The 26,957-nt window shown below is 43.1% G+C and overlaps 1 protein-coding gene across 1 annotated transcript in view; it reads right to left on the reverse strand.

Annotated features, from left to right (window-relative positions):
- Positions 1–8,779: 8,779 nt before the first annotated feature.
- PLB1 (phospholipase B1) overlaps positions 8,780–26,957 on the reverse strand; it is a 225,477-nt gene continuing 207,299 nt past the window's right edge. Inside the window, exons 49-57 of the mRNA XM_033937660.1 lie at positions 23,775–23,826; positions 22,395–22,475; positions 20,715–20,780; positions 18,809–18,903; positions 17,326–17,407; positions 16,836–16,940; positions 14,399–14,494; positions 13,868–13,942; positions 8,780–10,673 (exon numbers count right to left, since the gene is read on the reverse strand). Of these exons, the coding sequence (XP_033793551.1) occupies positions 10,416–10,673; positions 13,868–13,942; positions 14,399–14,494; positions 16,836–16,940; positions 17,326–17,407; positions 18,809–18,903; positions 20,715–20,780; positions 22,395–22,475; positions 23,775–23,826 (910 nt within the window). The 3' untranslated portion in view covers positions 8,780–10,415. The remainder of the gene's footprint in view (positions 10,674–13,867; positions 13,943–14,398; positions 14,495–16,835; positions 16,941–17,325; positions 17,408–18,808; positions 18,904–20,714; positions 20,781–22,394; positions 22,476–23,774; positions 23,827–26,957) is intronic.

The following is a 26,957-nucleotide window of genomic DNA, read 5'->3' on the forward strand; positions in this document are numbered from 1 at the left end:
TCTATGCTTGCTAGATGTATATTGATACAAATGCCTCAAAGAGCGCCAGAGCAGATATGCACTGTGTTAATTTACATAAGAACATAAGCAATGCCTCTGCTGGGTCAGATCTGAGGTCCATCGTTCCCAGCAGTCCGCTCGAGTGGCGGCCCAACAGATCCAGGACCTGTGCAGTAATTTATACCCTTCTATCCCCTTTTCCAGCAGGAAATTGTCCAATCCTTTCTTGAATCCTAGTACCATACTCTGCCCTATTACGCCCTCTGGAAGCGCATTCCAGGTGTCCACCACACGTTGGGTAAAGAAGAATTTCCTAGCATTTTTTTGAATCTGTCCCCTTTCAACTTTTCTGAATGCCCTCTTGTTCTTTTATTATTCGAAAGTTTGAAGAATCTGTCCCTCTCTACTCTCTCTATGCCCTTCATGATCTTGTAAGTCTCTATCATATCCCCTCTAAGTCTCCTCTTCTCTAGGGAAAAGAGACCCAGTTTCTCCAATCTCTCAGTGTATGAAAGGTTTTCCATCCCCTTTATCAGACGCGTCGCTCTCCTCTGAACCCTCTCGAGTAACGCCATGTCCTTCTTAAGGTACGGCGACCAATATTGGACGCAGTACTCCAGATGCGGACGCACCATCGCCCAATACAATGGCAGGATAACTTCTTTCGTTCTGGTTGTAATACCCTTCTTGATTATGCCTAGCATTCTGTTTGCCTTCTTAGCGGCCTCTGCGCACTGTGCCATCAGCTTCATTGTCATGTCCACCATTACCCCCAAGTCCCTTTCTTGGGTACTCTCATTTAATAACATGCTTGAGGAAAAGAGCTTCCGCAGACCCAAAAGAACATTGGTTCCTTGGCATCCTCATCCTGGACCTAACCATGAGGCAGTACTCAAGAGTCATACTTTCTCAGGGGTATATTTTTATGATTCAAACTGCTCTTGGGTGTCTGAGGATGCTCCAGAAGATGTCTCATAGGAAGGATTCTTTGGCCTTTTTCAGAAAAAAGAGTCACCCCCAGAGCAGCTTTTCTATGTTGACTTTGACAAGGAGATGGCTAAGTCCAACCCATTTGAGTTGGAGACTGAGGATCAGCCCAGATCTGAGCTATTAGACATCCTTCAGTTTGATTACACCCCCCTCCTCCCCCAGGAAGCTATATCAGTACCTATGCTTGAATCTTTAAGAATCTATAGGCAGCAGTGGGAGATCCCCACCCCCTTCTCTGTACATCAGGTCAATAAGAAGGTTGAATCTTATATGTATTGTCCAAAAGGATCCCAGATTTGGGAAGCTCCAATTCCACACTATTCTACAGTGGTTGAATTACTCTCAAAAGAGTCAAGATTTCCCAAGACTCATTCCTTGGTGCCCCTGAGGAGGGAGGCTTGGACTTTGGAGTCTTTGGGGAATAAATGTTTCCTAAGCACTATGCTAGCATCCTATATGCACTTGCAGAACATTGTGTATAATGTGGCGGAGTTCACAGACTTTCTCCAGGGAGTAGCTCAAGAGTGGGAATGTGGAAAGCACATGGTGTGGGTAACCCTTGATGCTTTTGAGATGGTGTCCAGGGCCTGCACCATGAATTTGGGGTTGCACAGACTTATCTATCTGCATGCCTCAGACTTGGATTCTGTCGTTCAGAAGATGTTCCATGCTGGCATGATATTCTGTTTGGTAAGGTCTTTTTGGTGAGGTCACAGACCTCATCAAAAGATGCTCATTTCACTATCCCAGCCCTCTGCTGGTTTGGCCTACAACTCCCAGAGGTGTACTGGGAGATGGTATTGAAGGACCTACTACTTTCTAAGTCATAGGTATACCCTACCTCTTGACCAGCAGCTTAGTCATGGGTGGTCCTGGGCCAACCCAATTTGGGCTTAGGCCCACCCAGCAGCAGTGTAGCCGGCATGGAGGGAGGTTCCACAGCCATGCATCTCCCTCCTGTAACAAGTTTTTCTTTGAAAGGGTGGTGACAGTGATTCCTATTCACTTCCTGCAGCTGACCCCAAACCCTTCTGTCTGCCACAACTTCCTATTTCCACCTGGATGGAAAGTGGCAGACAGTTGTAGAAAAAAAAAAAAAGATGGACCAATATGTCAGGCAGATGCAGTGAAGGAATGGAACAAGACAGGAGAGGAGAAAAGACAAATGGACAACAGGCACTTAAAGGAGAATTAGCAGAAGAAACACAGGAAAGCAGAAAAGAGAAACTGGAACCAGCATGATAGAAAAAGAAAATGTTCAGACAACAAAGATAGAAAAAAGAATTTTATTTTTATTAACTGAAATATGTTAGCAGATATCCTTGAACTGTGTCCACCAGAAAATGGAATGCATTTTCCTTTTCATTTCTCCACTATTGCAGAATATGCCATTTAACTCTTTGGATTCCCAGTTCAATTTTGTATATGTATTTTAATTTTAATTTGTGATACCTTGTATCTGGTGAAGGTGTGTCACTGTGATTGTAATGGCAGGTGGAGAGAGCAGAGGCAAGAAGGAGAAGAGAATCAGGGGTCCCCATCCTTTATTTTCTAACCTGGGCCCAAGAATGTCTAGACCAGGGGTGTCAAAGTATCTCCTCGAGGGCCGCAATCTAGTTGGGTTTTTAGGATTACCCCAATGAATAGGCATGAGATCTATTTGCATGTACTGCTTTCATTGGATGCTTAAAGATCTCATGCCTATTCATTGGGGAAATCCTGAAAACCCAATTGGATTGCAGCCCTTGAGTAGGGACTTTGCCACCCCCTGGTCTAGACCCTTGCTGTAGCTGGTGAGGATCCCCAAGCATCACCCATTTAAGATCTCCTCCAAAAAAGTAGCCAAAACTCTCTTCAACCAGGCTGAGACAATATTTTGTGCCCACCCACTTTGAACTCAGGCCCACCTAAAATTGGCTGTCTGGTTATGCCACTGCTCTTGATCATTCCAGAATAACCAGGAGTCTCTCCCACTGAGTCAAGAGGTCCCAGCAGGCTCCCCAGTCAAGGCAAAGGATGAACAACAGGAGAGCAACGTTGCAATTCTAGTAACTGTCCTACAAGCCCTTTCAACAGGAGAGAGGCAAATTTTCCTCCAGGTAAGGTGGCCTCTTGTAACCTCAGGCCAATGAATTCTCAAACTAGTCTAAATAGGTCACACTTGGAAGCTATCCCTACAAATTGTCCTCTGAGAGCATCAAAGGTAAGCTCTAAACACCAGAAATTGCTTACAAAGGAACTGTCTTCCCTCTTACAAGCCAATGCAGTCAAACCTGTTCCTCCAGGGGAAAGAGGGCAAAGATTTTACTCTCAAGTATTTCCTGATTGCCAAGAAAGCAGGAATTTCAACCCATCCTAGATCTAAAGGCCCTAAGCAAATATTGGGCCCCATACTCCTCATGATTCAGGAAGAAGACTATCTGTGCTTTCTGGTGTTAAAGGATGCATCTCAGTGACAGGAAGTATTTCAGATTTTCAGTATGGAAACATCACTATGGGTACCACTACTATTGTTTGGCCTTGCATCAGCATCCAGAACATTCAAAGTGTCTAGCAGTAGTTGCAGCATTGCTATGCAGACTAGGGATGCAAAGCACATGAAGACATGCAAGAAACAATGCATAAAAGCATTTGGGTGCTGGAGCTACTAGGGTTCATTGTCAATTACCCCAAGTCTCACCTTGACTCATCCCAGCAATTGGAATTTATAGGATCACTGCTAGATATGACTCAGGCTTAGGCCTTTCTCCTGATTCAGCAAATAGAGGTGCTCAACTTAGAGGTTCAACAGAGTCAGCAGGTATCGGCTTGGTAGATGTTTAAATTGTTGTGTTACTTGGCCTCCAAAGTACATGTCACACCTATGATATGCCTCAAAATGAGGATGACTCAATTGGCCCTGTCTTCCCAATGCTATCAAGCCACAGGGGACCTTGGGGATTATCATGATTATGCAATCCCTAAAGATTTCTTTATCTTGGTGGCTAATCTAGAGCAATTTGATGAAGGGACTTCCATTCCAAATTCATTCACACCAGACAGACGGAGCAAGGTCATACAGCCACATGAGTGGTCCCTGAGCATCAATATTGGCCATAAGACCTTTTAAGAGTGGGGCACCAACTTGGTGGATCTTTCCACCACTTAACACAAAACCAAAGCCCCTCAGGTCTCCAGAGCAGAATCATATGGCAGTGTAGTAGGGATGTCCAGAAAAACCTAAAGTTGGACAAATTGTGCAAATTGAAGCTTTTCCTATGAATTTGATTGTGCTTGTTCAGAAATTGTTTAAAAATTTTTAAACAATTGCTCAAAGTCTCTGATTACATAAAGCTCTGTTTTTCTTAAAATTTGCTATTATTTTTGCTTAATGGAACAAATTTCTTGGTATTATAGCTATAACATTTGTTTTCACATTCAGCAATGATACATTGATAAAAATATTTTTTGCAAAATTTCTAGCAGTTTTTTTTTTTTTAATTAGATTGAACCTTCAATATCTGTACAGAAATTTTCCAGGATACCCTCAATGAATATGCATAAGTATTATTAAAATTAGATTCTGATGTTGCAAAATAGCTTCAGTAATGTTTTGTAGTCAATGAATATGTATGAGATAAATTTGCATACATGGAGACAGCTCATGCATAGGCACTGTGGGTATCTTGAAAGCCAGACTGGCTTAGTGTGTCCTGAGCACTGGGTTGAGAACTCCTGATCCTAGACTAAGATTCCTGACACAACAGCTGCTTTGATCAGACAGTCCTTCAAAATTTGTGTGGGGTTTAGAATCCAATTTCACCTCTTAGTCTCATTTTTCTATTCCAAGCTGTCCCAAATAAATAAGCTGACTGCACTTGAAGTTCTGATCTGTCAATGGACCTTGCCTATTGCAGGCCTCCTTGTTTTCCCCTTTTTATTAAGGACAGCCCGATAGCTAGGGATTCTCAACAGTAAGAGTAGTCTTCATCCTGTTTTTCTTCAAAGAAAGCAGTTACCTGTAGCAGGTGCCTCACCCATCTCCCCTTGGAGTTGCATTCTATCAGCTATGGTGACGTGTAGTGATGGCAGGTGGGAAGATGTATGCAGGCATAATGAGACGCTTCCAAACACTTATAGGAAAGAACACTGAGTAGCATTTCTGTGGTTGTGCCAACCAACAGTAAGAACAGTCATCCTGCTGTCTTTGAAGAACAGCTGCTACAGGTAAGTAACTTTGTTTTCATGTATATATAGCAATATACATGCAAAAATGTCTCTTACTTTTAAATATGGGGTAATTTTATATGAGCAATGACCAGAATGTGTACGTTTATGCGACCTGCTGGTGGGCAAGTATTGGGCAGAATACTCATTTTAAAAATCTGGGCTATTTTGAAAGCTTGATTTTTTTGACTAGAGTATATGCATGAAGGATCTCTCACTCTTTCTTGGAGACACCCCATGTATCCCCCCTTCCTCAATCTTGTTTTTCTCACGTGTCCAATATTTACATATTCTCTTCTGGATAATGCTATTCTATGCATCATTCCTTCCCTTTCATTCTCCTTGATTTAAGTTCCCCTTGCTGATGTGTCACAGTATCTGTTTTTCCTGTTTAAAGTTTATTACAGAAATTCTGTAAATCGCCATGAAGTTTCCCGCAAGTGGTGGTCTATCAAATACCACTAAAATAAGAAAGAGGCGGAGTTGCAAATTATTCAGCGTCTTTACAAAATATATGCAAACGTTTCTGCCTGCTAACGTGAAAATTAAAGCACTAAAAAGCTTGACCAAATATAGATGCGGAAGAGTTCATGATGATGTGACTATCAAAAATTAAGCAAGTCTGTTGAATAATGTGTACTGTATAAGATTTTATTTCTGACACTGTAGGATTATGAAAACACATCAGTGGCTCAGACTAGGATTAATGCTGGTCAGGCAACTCAGAATCCCGCTGTTAGGCTATTGACTGGCACTCCATGTTTTGAGAGCAAGTCCAGTCCTCTATTTCAGTGGTTCCCAACCCTGTCCTGGAGGAACACCAGGCCAATTGGGTTTTCAGGCTAGCCCTAATGAATATGCATGAAGCAAATTTGCATGCCTATCACTTCCATCATATGCAAATCTCTCTCATGCATATTCATTAGGGCTAGCCTGAAAACCCGATTGGCCTGGTGTTCCTCCAGGACAGGGTTGGGAATCACTGCTCTATTTGATATATTGGCTTCCAATGTTTGGGAGAATATGTTTTACAATTGATAAGACTTTTTGTCATCATTGCCATGATATACTTTCAGATCATTGAAATCAGACAATACAAAAATAATTGCAGTTACTTTCATGATATGGTCAATTTGCAAGTTTTACTCTTTTAATCTTGAAGATTGTTTTTTTGGTTTTATAAATTTTATTGATTTTCAAACTTTTGATAGTGAAATACAAATGATAAATCAGAAAAACTACACAAAACACACTTAACTATACAGTTAATACATTAAACAATCATTTTCTCCCCTCCTTATTTTAATTATCTAAACAATAATACATATGATTTCAATATTATAATGAAATAATTTAACTCCTCAAAATACATTCCCTCCCTCTGCCCCCCCCCCATCCCCCCGAATGTGTAAGGAATCTAATGAAAAAAGAAAGAAAGACACATGACCCTAATTATAATGCAATAAAATTAGTCAATGGACTCCATACATCATTAAAAGACTTATTAGTCCCCAAACGTTCCGCCATCATCCTTCCATACTTGTATGTGGTACACACAGTTACCCACCAAAAAGTAAAATTAATCCTATCATGGCTTTTCCAGTTATGAGTAATCAGTTGAACCCCTATTCCTGTCAAGATCAGGAAAAGTCGACTTTTATATTTATCTAAAGTAGGTTTAACATGAAGAAGTGTACCACAAATTATCGCCTCATAGGACAAGGGGATGGATGACTCAAGAATGAGATTAATTTGTCCCCAAATTGACTTCCAGAAACCAAGCATCAATGGACAAAAATATAACAGATGATCCAAAGTCCCTATGTTAATATGACAATGCCAGATTTAGAACTATCTATTTTTTGTAAAAGAACTGGGGTACCTTGAAGATTGTTGTGGCTAAAGAATAGTCCCTCCTCTCTTATCTGGTGAGTAGGGGGAAGTTACACTGGCATTGCACTGGTTTCCCTTGATCACATTTGTGTTTCTTTTTTCCTATTGCACAAAGTGGATCACATTAGCATAAAGCACAGTGCACAGACTCCATCTTTTAGCATTGCCTCCTAAAGCTTGCACACTGTGGAGATAATTTCAAAACCTGGCCCTGAGAAGATGGGGTTCGTGGGTTGGCTTTTCTGTCGGGTTTGTAAACAGACACCCGGAGAGCCCTTTGCCTTGTAACTGCAAAGCTCGTTCTACCCTAGCCCCGCCTCCTCCCCTCGATTGTCTTTACGCCTCTCCTAAACCTGGAAAAGGAACCCCCCGTTTCCATTTGTGTAATTTTAAAAACGTAAAAGGTTTGCCACCACAGCACAGCTTCTGCTCCAACACAAACAGGGCTCAGCAATCCCAAAATATCACCTAGTAGCCAGACTCTTGTATATAACCCTCCTGTCTTTGTCACATCTTTCACTAAAGTCATCTCTGATGCTGATCTTTTTGTTTCAGCATTCTTCTGTGTTTTTCTTCCATTTGTGTGTTTGGGTTTCATTCTTTCTCACTATTCAGTCTCCCTTTTGTCACTCCGTTTACCTAAAGCTTATATCTTTTTCTTTCCCACAAGGACTCCAATTCTTCTTTCTCTTATCTTCCAGTCCCTTTAACTCTCCTTTCTTTTCCCCTGTGCTATCTAGCATCTCTCTCTCCCCCATGTAATGGAGCATCTCTCTTTCTCCCCTCTGCCTTGCAGCATTTCCTCTTTTTCCCCATTGCCTTATCTTTCTATCTTCTTCCATCCAGCATTATCCTCTCTCTGTCTTTCCCCCATCCAGCATCACCTCATCTCTCTGCCTCCATTCAGCATCACCCCATCTCTCTCTCCCCAATCTACCATCACCCTATCTCCCAAATCCAGCACTACTTTATCTTTCTCTCTTTCCCTCCATCTAGCAGGGCTTATCTCTCTCTATCTCTTTGCATTACAAATTTTCTCTATATATCCACCTTCCTCCCACTTATTACTACTACTACTACTATTTATTATTTCTAAAGCGCTGAAAGGCGTACGCAGCGCTGTACATTTTAACATACAATAGATGGTCCCTGCTCAGAAGAGCTTACAATCTAATCATTTTCCTTGGTTGGCTTTGGTAAAAGCAGCATAACAGGCAGGTGTGAAACCCTCTCCCTGCTTGTGTCACTGCTGGTTCATAGTCAAAAGCATGCGCCGACAAAGGCGCGCCGAGACAACTGAGCGCAAGGCAGAAGCCCGCGCCGAAGAAAAACAGTGTTTTAAGGGGCTCCGATGGGGGTGTTGGTGGGGAACCCCCCCCACTTTACTGAATACAGATTGCGCCGGCATTGTGGGGGGTTGTAACCCCCCTCATTATACTGAAAACTTAACTTTTTCCCTGTTTTTTAGGGAAAAAGTAAAGTTTTCAGTATAATGTGGGGGGTTACAACCCCCCAAACCCCCCACAACGCCAGCGTGATCTGTATTCAGTAAAGTGGGGAGGGGGGGGTTCTCCATCAACACCCCCGTCGGAGCCCCTTAAAACACTGTTTTTCTTTGGTGCGGGCTTCCGCCTTGCGCTCAGTTGTCTTGGCGCGCCTTTGTCGGCGCGTGCTTTTGACCTGTCACCGGTACTTCTAGTTTTACTGGTCTTGTCCCGTCTAACATAAACCCTGTATTGGAGAGGGTGGGATTGACAGATCTCGGAACAATGTATACAGGAACATGGTCCCACACCTGCCTCTTTTATGCTGCTTATATTCCTTCACTGCAGCACTGAGAAGGTCGCAGTGGCAATGCAAGAGAGGGTAGGTTTGAGTTGGGAATGGAGAGGCTGATCAGGAGACTTATCTGCTTGGCAGGTGTGGTAGTATGAGGCAGGAGTCAACCCCAGCTGCAAACTCCCTGCAGTACTACAGCTAGGGGGTCAGGCTGCTAAATTAGAGAGTATAGAGGGTGGGGGTGGACTGGGGAGGGGAGTTAGGACTGGGAATTCTTGGAGGAATTGGGAGTGAGAGGATTGGTAGGGTTTACCATATGGCTCCAGAAAAATGAGGATGGATTCAGACATCCAGGTTTTACTTCCATTGAGTGAAACCCAGATGTCTCAATCCATCCTCTTTTTTCCTGGAGCCATACGGGAACCCTAAGGATTGGGGCCTGGGACTTTTAACAGTTCTTAGATTGAGAATGGGGGAAGAGATTATCTTGGCTTTTAGAGGACTGAGGCCTAAGTGTGTGTGTGGTAGTGGTGGTGGGGATTGAAGCAACATAGCAAGTTAGTATATTATCATCCCAGTGGAAATTAGCAGCAGCAGCTGTGTTGTCCATTTAGCATAATAATGTGCTTCTTTTGAATTAATTGTGGTAAAAATTCCAGTGTTAAAGGCAAACCCCCCCCCCCCACCTGTTATTGCCATAATACAGCTTAATAAATAGAAACCTAAGTTTGTACCCGAGGCCATAGAGGGTTAAGTAATTCATCAAAGGTCACAAGGCATGTTTGAGAAAATGGAGCCTTGGCTCTCAGTCTATTGCTCTTCACTGTTCTGTGCTGCTAGTTTGATTACCGTAAAAAGACAATCCTTCAAACACTATCATAGAGTCTCTTCCTGAAATAATGCACGACAATCCCCTTGCCTCCAACACAACGAAACAAAACTTAAGGAATACTTCCATGCTCACGATGTATATAATTACAAATATAGAAACATTTATGGGGTGCGTGTTTCCTCCAGAAACTGAAGCCTGCATTTCAGCTCACACTGAAGTCCCAGCAACGCTGTAGAGGGTCGCGAGCCTCAGCCATCACTCGGAGGCACTATCTAGGTGCTAGATCCAGAGTTCATCCATGAGGCTTTCGCCGAGGAAGGACTGTTGCAGCAATGGCAAGACTGGCAAGTGGATTATTGAAAAAAAGAGGGAGGCAAAGAAAATGCAGGGCAGGGCCTGTTTTCTTCTTTGTGACTCTGTGCAGCGCTGCGCGCGTCTGGTTGCGCTATAGAAATAATTAATCGTAGTAGTAGTTGCAGTTGATGATTTATAATATCATTAACTTGATAGAAGCCAATTCAGCTCGAAGAATCAGGGAGGAGAAGGAGGAATTTCCAGACTTAAAGTCTGAAAGCATGGACAGCGTTGTCATGTCCATGAATTGTCCTGCTTCTTTGGGTGGCTAATAATTAAAAACAAGTAGCAAGATGAATTCTGTAGCATTGGAGATTCTCTTCTAGCATCTGTTTCCTCTCTAACCGAGGGACATGAGGTGTTACAGTTCTTTGTGTGCATTTTGAGTTGACCATCTAATTTCGGCCACAGCTGGAGCTTGGGTCTGTGCCTTTTCCCGTCTCCTCGGCCTCAGCTTCACATACACTAAGATGAGAATGGCTCCTACCAGTACACCAGAAACTCCTGCCACAATTGGGACCCAGAAGGGAACCGTGTCCCCCTCTTTAGGCGGGGTTGGGGGAGGGTTCTCCTGCTCCGGTAGGCCACTGTTTTTCATTGTGAAGATGTAGGGCTTCTCCTGCATGGAAGAAAAAGCATAAGCCACGGGTTCATGTTTCGTTTTGCTGAAAGTCACCCATCTCAGAGAAGAAAGATCAGAGGAATTAGGGAGTTAAAGCAAGGAATGTGCATTTGTATGAAATGACCTGGTCTTCCCATGTTGTTATTCAGATGAAAATGACAGGAAACACTACCCTCCCCCCTTTTTTTCCTGTTAAGCAAAGAGTGCACATTCTTCAAAAAGAGTACACTATTACTTTTTTTTTTTTTAATTCAAATTTTTACATTTTACACAAGCACATCAACTTGAATATTGATCAGAATTACAATATAAAGAATATGGATGGTCTAAGCCCGGCCAAAAGTAAATCTTAAGAAATTAAATGTTAACTGTTTAGTCCACAAACTAACTTGATCCAAAACCTAAGAAAACACAATAAAGAAAAATATTAATAAATCATCGGAACATAATAGAAATTAGAGACAACTTCCAGCAGCCGGTTCGTTAAACTGAAGGTCCTGTTATTGTATCAATGGTCACTCCCCCACCTTCTTTGGCCCCAACAAATTGCAACAACTGTTTGTGGTCAAAAAACAAAAAACTTTTTCCTTCTATTGAAACACAACACTTAGGGCCTGTTTTACAAAGCTGCGTTAGCGGCTGCTGCGCAGTAACGGCCCCGAAGCCCAAAGAGATTTAAAGGACTTTGGGGCCGCTAGCATGGCTTTGTAAAAAAAAGGTCCTTAGTGCACTCTTTTACAATGGTCTTTGCATATACAAATAGTGCACACATCTGAGGCAAAAGAACTGCTTCAGGAAATTGGACTTCTGCCGGATTTATTTGATTTTGGTTTTCAATTTTTTTCTTCCAGTTTATGAATTATTTTAAATTTTATTCCATTGTTTTTACCCCTATTCTTTTTATTTTATTAACTGAATTCTATTGTTTAATAGTTCCTCCCTTCTATTCCTTTTTACATATTACTTTAATTCATTTACATAAATGGTGCTCCTATCTGTAAAGTTAGGAATTTCTATGAAATATTCTACATATTTCTCTCCTCTCCACTACTTCCTGTCCTCCCTACCCTCTTCTAACCCCTTCCTCTGTAATATCTTTACTTTTTAATAATTGTTTTCTTAGGTACTTTAGCTAGATTGTGAGCCTTCGGGACAGTTAGGGAAATTCCAAGTACCAAATTTTATTTTTATTTTATTGTAACCCGTTCTGGGCTCCTGGGGAGGACGGGCTATAAAAATGAACAAATAAATGAATAAAATCTGCACAGTATAAAGAGTATGTATAAGCACAGACTAGTGAAGAAGTGTGCACTGTTTGTGGAGTATACACTATTCTGGGGGGGCAAAAAATATAGGGCTACATATCAAAGGTTTGTGATGTGCTCATGAAATTGTATTGGCTCAGTTTGTACCCTGTGTTTCAAGGAGGGTAACGGGTCATGGATTTTGATATATAGTAAAACCTTGGATTGCAAGTACAGTAACTTGGTTTGAAAGCGTTTTGCAAGACAAGCAATACATTTTATTAAATTTTAACTTGATATACAAGCAGTATTTTGCAATACAGTACACACACATCACAACTGAGCCAATGGTTCTTCTTTCTCTCTGACACTGCAAGAGTGTAGTGACTGTTCTAAACGAGCAAAGTCTTGCAATTCGAGTACATAAAGTATACATGCATCACATCATCACAACTGAGCCAATGGTTCTTCACTCCTGCAGGGTCAGAGAGAGTAGTGACTGTTCTAAATGAGCGAGGTCTTGCAATACAAGTACGTATAGTGTTTTGTATTAAAGGTTTGGGGTTGATATACGAGTGCTTTGGATTATGAGCATGCTTCTGGAACGAATTATGCTCGCAAACCAAGGTTTAACTGTATTGCCTTTCTGTGGTACACCAAAAGTGGTTTATACGAGTATTTATCATATGCAGGTACTTTCTCTGTCCCTAGTGGGATTACGGTCTAAGCCAGTGGTTCCCAACCCTGTCCTGGAGGACCACCAGTTAGTCAGGTTTTAAGGAAAGCCTAATTAATATGCATGGGGCAGATTTGCATGTCTGTCACCTCCATTATATGCAAATCTCTCTCATGCATATTCATTAGGGCTATCCCAAAAAACGGACTGGCTGGTGGTTTTCCAAGATAGCATTTCTCAACTGGATCTTGGAGAACCCCCTTGCCAGTCAGGTTTTTAGGATATTCACAATGAATATGCAGAAACTTGATTTGCTTACACTGCCCTCCTTATATGTAAATTTATTTTGTGCATATTCATTGTGGATATCTTGAAAACCTGATTGGCAAGGGGGTACTCCAGGACCCAGTTGAGAAACACTGGGGCCTAGATTCTCAAAAAAAACATGTAAAAAACCGCCAGGCTACTGTCGCAGTGCTTAGAGTAGCAATTTTAAAAAAGTGAGTCATTTTCCCCAAAAAATGCTCATTCAAATGAGGTTGGTGTAGAGTAGCGAAGACTCGCTAAATTTGCTTGTGCTCATCACTGGTGATAGTGATGGGCACATGTGCAAAATAAACACAAAAAAAACAACAGCGGGAGAGATACCCAGTCTCTCGTGCCGCCAACCAACGCCCCCCCCATAGTAGCAGGAAAAATGCCCAACCTCTCCTGTTGTCAACCGACCCCCCCCCAGCAGTGAGAGAAATGCCCAATCTCTCCTGCCCCAACCGACATACCCCTAGGCAGTGAGAGAGATGCCCAATCTCTTCCGCCGCCACCCAACACACCCCTCAGCACCTCTCCCGCTGCCAACCAACACCCCCCCTAACTGCTCTTGGCAGTGGGAGAGATGCCCACACTCTCCCACTACCATGCAACATCCTCCCTGTGCCTCCGATGACCCCCACCCTCTCCTCCTTACCTTACTTTGATGGCTGGCAGTAGGGATGCCCACTCTTCAAAATGGCAGGCCTTCCCCTCCCCAGTGCATCCTGCGAGGGGCTTTAAACAACCTGGGCCAATCAGAGCCTCAAGCCTCTCCCCGAATGCACCAGGAAGGAGTCTAAGGCTCTGATTGGCCCAGACACATAAGCCCCTTCCATAGGAGAGGCCTTAAACAACCTGGGCCAATCAAAGCCTTAAGCCTTGGAAGAAGATGAAGACTCCTAATTTAAGAACCACTATTCAGTATTCACAGGCAAAGTATCGGAATTTTCTGCTGTACTTACAGCTGTTGGACACTTAAGTTTGGATCTATTGTGGGAGAAGTCATTGAAGTCTTGCTTCAGACCAACAGGCTCCAACTAAAAAAAAAAGTTTGCAAAAAGTAGTAAGAGGATGAAACATACATAAAGATAATTTCCCAAAGTTTGAGTGGCATAGTAAAGGGGGGAGGGGCAGGGTGCCAGCACCTCTCCTCTCCCCCCACCCCAGTGATGGGAGGAGTTTCTGAAATGCACCCCACCACATTTTCAAATCTTTGCTCTCCTACTTGATGCTTGTGCTGGCCTCCATCCCTCCCTCAGACATCACTTCCTGTTCGCAGGACCAGGAAGTGATGGCAGGAAGCTGGCACAAGCACTGGGTAGAACAGTCTGCTCACTGCCAGCAAAGATTTGAGGAGGTATCAAGGGAGTGCGGTGATGCTGGGGCAGTGGAGAAGAGCAGGGGAGCTCATAGTGCAATGATGCTGGACACCAAGCTACCTCACTATACCACCATACTGTTCGCTTAGAACCCCAAACTATGTGTATATATACCATGTTATTCCAGAGAGCGATAGCCATCTCGGTATGACCTCGTTCACTGAAATGGAAGCAGTCCACAGAGAAGAAACTCAGATCTGGATTTCTGTTCTGTAGAAAAGAAAAAGCTTCTCTTAATTGATCACCTTGATTTTATAAAGTACAATCCCAAACCTCGGTTTGCGAGTAACGCGGTTTGCCAGTGTTTTGCAAGATGAGCATAACACTCCCGCAAATTTTACCTCGCAAAACAAGCGCCATCCCGATAAACGAGCTCTCAGATCCCGAATTAAGCCGTCCGCCTTCCCGATAAACTATTGTGTACATACGCGTCACATGTAAGGACACACAGCGTTGATGAACGCTGTGCCGTGCTCATCGGTGTACATGCTTACACATGACGTGTGCGTACGTGATCGTTTATTGGACGGCAGACAGCTTAATTCGGGAGCTGAGAGCCTGGCAGCGGGACCTGAGCCTGAGCTGGAGGATGGCAGAGGCATCGCCCTGAAGTGGGAGGGCAGCTGTACGGGGACCCTGAGAGTTGCCAGCACCTGGCCACCTAAAGGAAGTCACCCTGCTGAAGGGGCTGCGGCACCCGGGCATCATCCAGGCAGATACCCACCCCTGGGCCACCATAGCAAACCTTGTGGATTGTGGAACAAATCGTCTGAGTTTTCTTTATTTCCTATGGGGAAATTTGCTTTGCTATACAAGTGCTTTGGATTACGAGCATGCTTCTGGAACGAATTATGCTCGTAAACCAAGGTACCACTGTATATGCTTCCGGTACCCTACATCTTTATAGTAGCAGAATTAACTAGCTGCTGGGTCTGTCTGGCAGACTGTTGGTACAGTAAAAACCAGGAGGTTGATATTCACTAGCGGCACTCAGCATTTTGCCGACTGCTGCTTGCGTTATGCCCGGAAATTCAATGCTGGGCCATGTCTGTGCTTCGGCATTTAATTTCTGGGTTCGTGGTGCCTGCTAACACATAGCTGTTTAAGTGCAATATTCAGGACTTAAACAACTATGTGGCCCTCTTTGTGCGGTTACCCTGGCTAGTCAAGTGCTGAATATTGGCACTTAACCGACCACGCAGTGGCATTTTGTTTCTGTTTTGCTTTTCCTAACTTTATGCAGTTACTTAACTGGTGAGCGGACCGGCTACTTTTCCACTCTGCCCTAACTCTCGGACCGCCCACATACTACTTGTTCTGGGGTTAGCAGTTAGAGGAGATTTTCAGTGGCACCATCCAGTTACATCCTGTTAAATATACCAGGTAGTCCACAGTCGCAATTTAAACGGGGCTGCTTATTTCACTTTGAATATTGACCCCCCCCTACATTTTTTAATGCATTTGATCCGTTTTTATGCTTTCCTATAAAGCATGTCCTCTAAAAACTTTTTCACGTGACTTATCAGGGACTCGTCACACAAGCTGTTTAATATAATACCGTAGCAGGGAGCCCATCGTGTTTCCTAAAGAGCTGTTCAATACTTGGCCATGAGGGGTCATTATAAAAGCAGTGCTCTGCTGTCCCCTCTCACTCCAAGGGCTTTAGCAGTTCTCCAAGTCCAAGCCTGCCTAAGAAACAAGAGTCGGGACATAGTCTGCTGTTTGATGGTGCAGAGCTCTGACTCTTGGCTCAGTGGCCCAGTCTTTCACTGGAGTACCATTACTACAGTGGCACAGTGAAGGGGGGGAGGCAGTCTTGGTGAGGGCGCAGATACCTGTCCTCCTCTCCATCCCCCCTCCACTGCTGCGCAAGCATGCCGCTTCCCTTCCCTTATATCTCTGTAACATTCCAGGCACAAGCAGAAACCCCCGCCAGCATCGGTTCATCCTCTGACATCGCTTCCTGGACCCACGTCTAGGAAGTGACATCAGAGGATGAGCTGACCCAGATGCGACAGCAGCTTTGGGGGGGGGGGGGTGTTGCTCACGCCGGGAACATTACAGAGGTATGGGGGAAGGGACGTGGCAGGAGTAGGCGGGGAAGGAGTGTGCAGAGGTGGGAGGGCAAAGAAGTTTCCAAGTTTCTTTATTCTTTGAAATATCGTTTATCAAACTGGTACCTAAACGCATTGGATTCAATATATACAGTATATATAAAAGTTTTACAAAAGCGTAACGTTAAAATTAAAATAATGGCGGGGGAGGGGGTGCTACCATCCTGTGCGCCTCTCACTTTCTCTACGCCTCTCACTTTCTCTACCATAACAGCACATGTCTCTCCCCTCACGATCCCTAATCTCAGTGTCCATGGGCAACTTAAGTTATCTTCCTTGCCTATACTCCTCATGAGTATGCATAGAAGAAATCATTAACAAGAGACTGCTTCGCATTTCATCCTTTAGAGCAGTTGAACCATTCCCACCACTATCTGCTGCGCTTGTTCTCTTACGAAATTCAGGGCTTGGCAGGAGTTCAATGCAAATCAACTCACATTGTCCAATGGGACGATGGTGTTTCTGAAGAATGGCTGGACCACAACGGTGAAATCCTCGCGGGATGCGTACCGCCCACTGTGGATCAAGGCGCTGCTTCTTAACTGCAAATGATCAGAAATGCAAACAAGAGGAAAAGTGGACTAATGCGGCCACCATACCATATCACATCCAGAAAACATCTAAAGGCTCAATAGGTATTAGTTTGACTGCCTAATCTCTTTTTATTGTATAGACTGATGTTTCTTCTTCAGTGATTGGTTTCTTTTAAAAAAAAACAAAAACCACTGTTATCCACAAAGAACTTAACTGAGTTTGTGGACTTTAAGAATATATTGGAATTGGAATTGGCATTGCTATGTAGTCTAAGAACTAGTCTAATTTGTAGATTTTAGCTACAGTGAAAACCAGACCTGGCTGTGGCTTTCATGGTCCAGATTTGAACACTCCTGCCCTACAACGACAGAGACACTGAAATCTGAGTCTTACCTGAAAATCCCGGTTAACTCTTTTTATTTCATTTAGCTCTGGTGATCCATCGCTTGGATTTATGAAGCACGAGCATAGATTCCTGCAGAGTGAAAAAAAAAAAAGGTCGTATTGGTCTTCCAAAACATCCTGGTACAGATATGATGTAGCAACAAAAAGTCCAACAGGAAAAGGAACCCAGAGGTATGAACAACACAGAGAAAAGTGGGAACGGACAATGAACACTCCACCGAAGAAGACTGATGTAAAACCAACTTGTTTTATTTCAATGAAGGACACATACAACAGCTGTGGATCCGACACAGCACTGTGTTTCAGCGTCGGAACAACGCCTGCATCAGGGGTCACTGTAGCATTATAATTCACTAATAACAGGTCCTTAGATAAAACAAGGCAAATGTAGTTCACGTGCAAAGATAGCCCAAAGCGCTGAAAAGCTATTTGAACGTCAGCTATATTTGCCTTGTTTTATCTAAGGACCTGTTATTTGTGAATTATAACGCTACAGTGACCCCTGATGCAGGCGTTGTTCAGACACTGAAACACAGCGCTGTGTCGGGTCCACAGCTGTTGTATGTGTCCTTCACTGAAATAAAACAATTTACCAGTCCTTAAAATATGTTTTTCTAGAACCTTCACAGTTGACCAGTTTCATATCTCTTAAATGTCTTGGGAAAGGTATAACGTCATGATATCTGAAAGTGTAAGATTCCATTACATATTAGTTAAACTGTAATTTCCTGATAGGATTGATAATTTTTTGTTTTCTTTTGTAATCACTCAGAAGTAATCTTGGATTTCCGATTTGAGGACTTGAGACAGATTAGCATATTATTTTGTTCCTTTTGTTTAATTTGATATACAAATTGAAGATACCTGTGTAATCTATCTTTCTGTAAAAGTGTTGTATGCTTGAAAATTATTTTGAAAAGTATAAAGAAATAATAATAAAAATTAAAAAAAAGAAATAAAACAAGTTGGTTTTACATCAGTCATCTTCGGTGGAGTGTTCATTGTCCGTTCCCACTTTTCTCTGTGTTACAGATTAGAGAATCACACGGGGAAAAAAAATCTGTTCCCATCACCAGACCACCGTCCCCTTCACTGCCCCGTCCCCGCCGTCCCCTTCACCGCTCTGTCCCTTCAGCATCCACCCTTCCCTTTCACCTCACTGCACTTCGGCACCCCTCACGCGGCTGTGCATCTCCCTCCCTCCCCCTTACCTTCTCGGCGTGTTTTAAGGTTTCAGAGTACTTGTTGAAAGCCGCCGGAGCCTATGTGCATCGCGTGCATGTGTGGGCGGAAGCTTCTTCTCTGACGCTGCAGTGGGAACTGAACTAATTTCTCCAGGATCTCAGTCCACTGCACTAGCCATTAGGCCACTCCCCTACTTCTCTGGGTAGCCCTAAGCTCTGCCATTCTGGAAGATCCGATACGCTTGGTCGCATTTCATTGTTTGTTTACATATGGCTACAGTACTCACGGCTTTAGTACAGTACAACCCAAGGTTTGTTGATTAATCTGACGCAGCCCATGGATCTCCATTATCTCCACCACGTTCACAAAGGCTCGAGGGACCTGCAGGGTCACCACAGGAATATCAGACAAAATGACGAAGAGAACACAAATGTAAGAAGAAAAAAGATGACAATCTTCTACATATGGCAACCCCAAATAAAGGAGCAGAAAGGTGGACCAGGCACATTCCAGCACAAGGGTTTTATTCAAAAAAGACCCAACGCAGATCTGAGTTTTTGGCACAGAAGTGCCTGCTGAAACACAAATCTGTGTTTGGTCTTTTTAAATAAAATGCTTATGCTGGAATTTGTCTGTGCTGCCTTTACTCTCTTTTGTTTTCTTTATGAAGAGAACACCATCCAGCAGCTACCCAGTGGCCAGAGTTTAGCAGGAAGGAGTCTATGAACAGATATATTTTGGGGACTATATAGCAGTAAATATTGGACCAAGTAGGATGCATTACACTCATATACACTCAAAGATGGAAAATCAATGTGAGGCTTAGGTGGGCATAAGCATCTCTTGGTCAAAGGTCCTGAATCCTTAATACTTTATTGTTGCCTGAAAGGCTGTGAAAACACTATGGATGTTTGGCCATCGTGCAGCTTACACTTTCTAAGAGCTGTATGGTCCCAGAAGAAAGCAGAACTGTTGTTCTGAACACCAACAATATGACAAATTTCTTGAGAAACTAAGGGGTTGATTAACAAATTGAGATGAAAGTTAGGTCGGAAGGGAGGAACTGGTGATCAGGGCTGGCCCAAGGACATCTGACACTAGGCAAACCTTCAGCTGTGCAAGTGTGCATTCTTCATCAAGAGCTATATCAAGCCCCAAGCTCCCATATCTAGCATCTCCTCTTCCTTACCTTCCTTCAACCAACAAGTTGACCAGCATCTCCCCTAACCTATGTCTTCCCTCTCTTCTTCCCTACCTCCCCCTGAAGTGTACCACATCTTCCTTTCCACCAGCAAGATTCTCAGCATCTCCCCTTTACCACCTCAGCCCCCCATTTAGGCATCCAGCATCTCTCTGTATTCCTTCCCCTACCCTTAAAATGCTTGGCAACTTCTCTTCCTCCCCCAACATGTTCAACATCTCCCTTACCTCCCCCTCCATGAGTCATCCAGCAACTCCTTTTCTCTTTCTCATGTCCTAAGGTGTCCAGCAATCCCCCTCGAGTGTTCAGCAGCTTCCTTTCCCTATCCCCTCTGGGGTGTAACTGAGACTACTATCAACTTGTTCAAACAAACATCATCTTAGCTGGCAAAGGTGAGATTTGGCAGACTTAGAGCCTGTATGATGCTCAAGGCCCTGCTCCAGCCACATTGGATCTTTTTTTAAAAGGCTGATGGCTGCCTTGGTACCTCACCCAAACTGTGCCATCCTATGTAGATGCCAAGTTCAGCCTGTGGTCAGACTGGCCCTGAAAGGGACAAGATGGTAGAGGTTGACCAGCAGGAGAGAAGGAGTGGAAGCGAGTGTATGGGTATTAATGGGTTCTGAAAAGAGGGAGATAGAAGAAAGATAGGTGATGGGAGAAAGGCAGAATAGGTAGCAGATTTTATTTTAGTTATTCTTGTCGCTCTTGAGTATTTCCTGTGTAGCTGGGCTGGCTAAATCAATGGAGGGGGGCTCACTTGCCCAGGTGGTGGCTGCTTTGTCTTATCCAGGCCTTGGCTCTTACGTTTAACCAAATTGGCCCCTTTTTGAAAAACTGAGAAGGGGGCATAGAGGAGTAGGAATAATGGACGCGGGGAAAGAGAATTCTCAACCGTATCGCAATATTTCTCAATATTATAATTAACAGCTGTTGAAGACAAAACCCCCATCTATCCTGCTACTAAGCTCAATGGCACTGTAAATCTTACCTCATTATAGAGAATATCCAGAGCAGCTTGAATGTGTCTTACATAGTTTTCCACTGAATATGTCTCCTGAATGAAGATAGTTGACAAATTTAATTAATTCATACCTGCTGCTCGGAATGGCCCCAGCACATGCACCATAGACCCTACACCCACCACATACCTCACTGACTACTGATAACACATCCTGTGTCTCACTCATTCGACTCAGCCTACACATGACTTCTTGCACATTGCATGTTCCAAATGTCCCTCTACTTCATCACATAACACCCTTACTGAGTATACACCACAGACCTCAGACCTCATTCTCACTCATATTTCAACCACCAGATATCCAAAACACTCTCTCCACCTACTTATTGCTTAATCTGTCACAACCTAAACTCCAGATCTCAAACACCACACATTTGACAATTCCCCACCCCCCCCCACAACCAACACAGCCAATCACAACATGTCCCACACGCTCTCTCAATCATATGCACCACTATTAAATCCTATCCATGCATATCACTCGTGTACCTTTTCCTATAACATCCCATTCTCTCCCAGGAGCACCTTAGCTCATACCTCTCCTTCTAAATATAGAGCATATTTCTGGCACCCTTTGTAGTTCCAGTTAAAGAATGACACGGGAACAAACTGTTCCCCGTCCCTGCAGGAACTCAATTTCCCTGTCTCGTCCCCGTGAGTTTTGTCGCTGTCCCGTTCCTGTAAGCTCTGCCTTAAATGCACAAGCCTCGAAAACTTATGATTTTAAAGAGTTTGAGGCTTGTGCAGATGAGGACAGAGCTTGCAAGAATGGGGCAGGGACAGGAAAATGAGTTCCTGCGGGGACCGGGAAAAATTTGTCCCCGTGTTATTTTCTAGTTCCAGTACAAAGGAGAGGGGACAAATACTAGAGGCAGGGAGGGAGGGAGAGGGAGGGGTAGGATATAAAGGGGAAAATGTGAGGAGGGGGCTGGAAAACGATGTTGTGCGGGTGAGGGGGATGAGATAATACCATCAAAGCCCCTTAGATGGGATAGCAGGGGAATAAATAGAAAGGGGGAGAAGAACAAAAATGCCAGTACATATACAAATATCCCCCTCCCCAGCAAAACACACATTCCCAGTTTCTAAGTTTTAGGATGCCCATATATGTATTCATATGCTTAGGTTTAACTGAAAATGTGATATTGTTTTTCTGTTATATACTGGCTAAAGCATACTCGTATGTGCGGCAAGTAATAATAAGTGAAACCCTCATGCCTTGCCTTCGGGGTGATACACACAGGAGTACTTATGCTCTCATGGATGGCCAGATAGCTCCAAGACATGCTGGGCAAGCTAAACCAGATTTAGCTTTACTCAAGTGTAGGGTTACCATATGGCTCCAGATAAAGGACAGATTGAGACATCTGGGATTTACTTCCATTGCTTTCAATAGAAGTAAAACCTGGATATATCAATCCGTCCTCCTTTTTTCTGGAGCCATATGGTAACCCTACCAGTGCACCGACACTGTAGTTCTACTGTTCTTAGGAATCTGGAACCACAAATCCATGCCTGGAATGGTAATAAAGCCAGGACTGATTCAGTCAGTGCCTTTGATCACAGGGATAATTAGTCACCCCTGCTTTATGGTATTAAGAAAAATCCAGTGACTGGCAACGGCTCTATCTGAAATCCCATACGTACACTGTCCAGGCAGTACTGACATAAGTCATTGCCTCCGATGAAGAGAGTGATCAGTTTCCAGTCTTTTTTGAACTGGACTTCCTAGGAGAAAAGGAAAAGGACTCAGAGGAGAATGCAAATCTACAGGTAGCGACGTGCAATCACAATGAAATGGCAAGATTGGATACACCAGAGAGAGCATCGTATGTTAATGCTCCCATCTACAGCAGCTTAAGCTCACACACTGAGAACAGGTCCCGGCAGACTTATATTACGGCACACTGACAAATCCATGCATGGACAAGTGCACGCACGACAATTGTGCCCTGTGGAATGCGAACATCAATCTGAATCTTCCTGAGGCGCCTCAAGCCCCTCCCAAGGGACGGGGCCTGAGGATTCTGAGCAAATCAGGGCCTTCCAGATATCCACGTATGTAAAGGGTTCCCATAATCATCATATAAACCAGTGGTCCCCAAACCTGTCCTGGGGGACCCCCAGCCAGTCAGGTTTTCAAGATATCCCTAATGAATATGCATGAGAGAGATTTGCATATAATGGAAGTGACAGGTATGCAAATCTCTCTCATGCATATTCATTAGGGGTATCTTGAAAACCTGACTGGCTGGGGGTCCCCCAGGACAGGTTTGGGAACCACTGATATAAACCTTACCCTAACACTAGATAGCAAGTGAATCCTTGCAGGGCCCCCCCCCCCCACCTGCTAGTGCAGGGATCGTTTGAAGGGCCTTTGTGCATGCGTGACATCAGCATGGCAACGTCGCACGCCTCTGGGTGTCTCGAGTCGCGGGCACTAGGTTTAGTGCGCCCCGGGTTGAGAAAGATTGCGAGACACTGCTCTACAGTTTTATTGTTGCTGTTTTCTCAGCAACTACTTTGAATTTCAATAAGAAATGTTGCATACTTATTTAGTCATTTTCCTGACATATTATTATTAAACATTTACCCTCCCCCCCCCTTTTATCAAGCTGTGCTAGAAGTTTATAGCGTGGGCCGGTGAGGTAACTGCTCCAGTGCTCATAGGAATTCTATGAGCGCCAAAGCATTTAGCACTGTGGGCCGCGGTTAAATACTAGCTCTCAAATCGAACACCAACGAACAACGTTGACAAATTATAGGTGAATTAGCCAGATAAAACTGTGAGAGAAAAATGGAAAGCGATCATGAACAAAATGTGTGGCTTATACTAATTGCATCATTCAATGTTAAAGCATTTGTTGGAGGATAAGCACTGAGCTTTACTCTTGCATAATCTCCCAGCACTGTGGGACCAATGAGTTCTAGTACGGCGAAAAGCAATCGATTCATGATCTCCGATCCTCAGCTCCTAACAATTTTTCACACTTCCTGGTACAGCTGAAGGATTCACATTGTACTTACGACGCTGCTTCTCATCAGATTTACCAGGGCACCGGCTTGGGCAGGCATGTTCCTTTACAGAGAGAAAAGATTTAAAAAAAAAAAGACTCATTTCAGGAAACAAGTGAATGACCTCCCAGTGGAGGTGGTGGAGCTAGAGTTAGCAGATATTTGGTAGAAAAAAAAGAGGACATGTGGCCTTGTCCCATTCCGCCCATAGCCCTGCCTCGTTCTGCCCCTCAACTCGGGCTCCACACAAACCTCGTCTCTTCAGGGCTGCATGTGCACAGGCGCGAATGCACTGCGATGATGTCACACGTATGCACACATGTGTGTGACATCACCACATCACATCCGAGCATGTGCAGATGCCCTCCAGAGGCAGCCCCGATCTCATTGCTTGTCAAAACCCGGACAAAGTGCCGGGTTTTGAAAAGCTGTCCAGACGGCTGGACAGTCCTCTAATAAGAAGACATGTCTGGGTAAAACCAGACATCTTGTAACCCTAGGTGGAGCTAAATGCTACAAGGATTCATGTCCCAGTGATGCTCCTTTTGACCTTGGGCAACTCACTCATTCCTCCATTTCTTCAAGTAGAAACTTAGAGGCCGTTTCAATTAAACACACTCAGAAGTTACCCTCTCATTCTGGGACAGGTTGCCTTAAGTCAAGCGCCAATTTGTACATGTAAGTTATAGAACCTCAGCACTTATGTGCATATATGATTGTTAGTTATGTGCAAAGGGGGGGTTTACAGGTGGGCGGGGATTGGGCAGATCACGGGTAGGTTCCACATTTACACGGGCAACTTACTGAACACCGTGTTAAATGCTAAGATGTCGCAATTAGGTATGTGTATACATGCCTGCTATTGGCACGCCCAAATATTAGCAAGTAGGTGCCAGTTTACACTGGTATTCTATAAATGTTGATACCCAGATGCCATTATAGAATTAGGCCCAGATTCAAGTTTCAAGTTTTATTTAAAACTGGCTGATCACCCGGCGTTGGGCAGAGGAAAACACTGCATCGCCCTCGACCGGGGGCCGCACAAAATACTTCACTGGGCTGCAGGTTGGACACCCCTGCTGTAGAGAGAATCACGCCTCCAGGACAGAAAGGCACCAGAAAATGTAGGCCAGGGTTTTCTGGGCCTATATTTCCAGTGCCTGTTTATGCCGTGAATCGTGCCTACGTAGTTGCTTTACGGTGCCTAACTCCACTTCCAACATTAGCCACATCCATAGTGGCATTAAGGGCCATAAAGTGCATGATTCCAATGCCTTTTATTTAGATGCTGATAGGGGCTTTAATTGTACCATTTTTCACGGTTTTAAACGGTGTTTCTCTATTAACTTAGGCACCGGTAGGGCCCCTACCGGCACCTGAGATTCAGTGGCATTCATAGACTATCCCCCTTAGTGTATCTCGGTACCTAACATTGGATGCCTGTCATAGAATTGTCCCCATAGCACACTGTTCTTCAATCCAAAGCCTGGGGGCCAATGGCAGCCCTTGAAGACCTCTGGGGGTGGCCCTATCATCTTTCCTTTTTTTATTCTGCTGCTATCTGCTTCTCTAGCCAAGTTCATGACAGACTCACTAGGGGGAAGTGTATGGAGGAAGAGCCATTTAAAAGAAGGACATCACGTTTCTCATTGACAAGGGGAATGTATTTGAAAATGCTCATCTCCTCGAGGATACCCCCCCCCCCAGTGATAAGTCTGAAGATGAGCTGGTGGGGATTGACCCACCCTCACAACTATTACTCCTATAGAATTCTTTTCCTCCGTCAGTGTACTGCGATGCTCAAGAAAAAGAATTGAAATGGAACTAGAACCAGTGAAGGTAACTCGAGAAGAAAAGCACCCCCTAAAGGAAAAATAAAAACTCAATCCAGAAAATTATTGCTGTTAGGGGATTCCATCATCAGAGGCATTTTTTTTTTTTTTTCCCATTATATTTTTATTTTCAAATTTTACAAAAAGTGTACATAATAATAAAATACATTTGATAAATACATGGTATCACTTTTATATCTAATACAATGTATGTCTGAATTTGATTTTCCCCTTCACCCTCCCCCCACCCTTTTATTGCTTTAATATAATATTTTCAAATTTTATAAAAGTATACAACAAATTAGAATACAATTGATAATTATTCAATAACATATTTATATCTAATACAATATATTCTGGATAAATTTTATTCATTTTCTCTCCCCCCACCCTTCTATTATTTTTTAATCATTTGTTACATTTTGTATCATATATTATAATATATTATATATAAATTGTTTTCCTTACCCCCCCTATATGTGTGTCATAAAAAAAAAAAAAAAAAAAATCTCTAAAAGAAGAAAAGAAGAAAAAGTATTCTATTATTTAATCATTACAATATTTTGTCAATGGCCCCCATATTTTTATAAATTTATTATATGTCCCCTTTTGTATTGCTATTGTTCTTTCCATTTTAAAAACATGGCAAATTGTATTCCACCAAAATGTGTAGTTTAGGTTGTTGTAATTTTTCCAATTGTTAGTTATATGTTGAATGGCAACCCCTGTCATAATTAATAAAAGTTTATTATTTTCTGGTGAAATTTGACTTTTTTTTCTCATCATTGTTCCAAATAAAATTGTATCATATGATATTGCAATATGATTTTCCATTAATTTATTAATTTGTGGCCAAATTGAATTCCAAAATATTTTAATATAAGGACAATGATATAATAAATGATCTAATGTCCCTGGTTCTAGATTACAGTGCCAGCATCTATTAGATTTAGAACTGTCTAGTTTTTGTAAGCGAGTAGGGGTCCAAAAAGCTCTATGTAATAAAAAGAACCATGTTTGTCTCATAGACGCTGACACTGTACATCCCATTCTCCAAGACCAAATTAGTGGCCATTGAGATGCATTAATTTGATGTCCAATCTCAATGCTCCAAATGTCTCTTAGACCATTTTTTGGTTTTTTATTCAAATATCCAGATATTAATTTATACCACAATGCGGCTTGATGTCCTAGGAAGTCTGCTTTAAAGCATAAAAACTTTAAACTATATTGATTGTTTAATGATTTCCATTCAGGGAACCCAACCTGAATGGCCTGCTTCAATTGCAACCATTTAAAACTTTGTGTTTTATTAAGACCAAATCTGTGTTGCAATTGTGAAAAATCCAGCAGTTTACCTTCT

The sequence above is a fragment of the Geotrypetes seraphini genome, chromosome 3 (genome assembly GCF_902459505.1).
Source record: "Geotrypetes seraphini chromosome 3, aGeoSer1.1, whole genome shotgun sequence".
Taxonomy (NCBI): domain Eukaryota; kingdom Metazoa; phylum Chordata; class Amphibia; order Gymnophiona; family Dermophiidae; genus Geotrypetes; species Geotrypetes seraphini.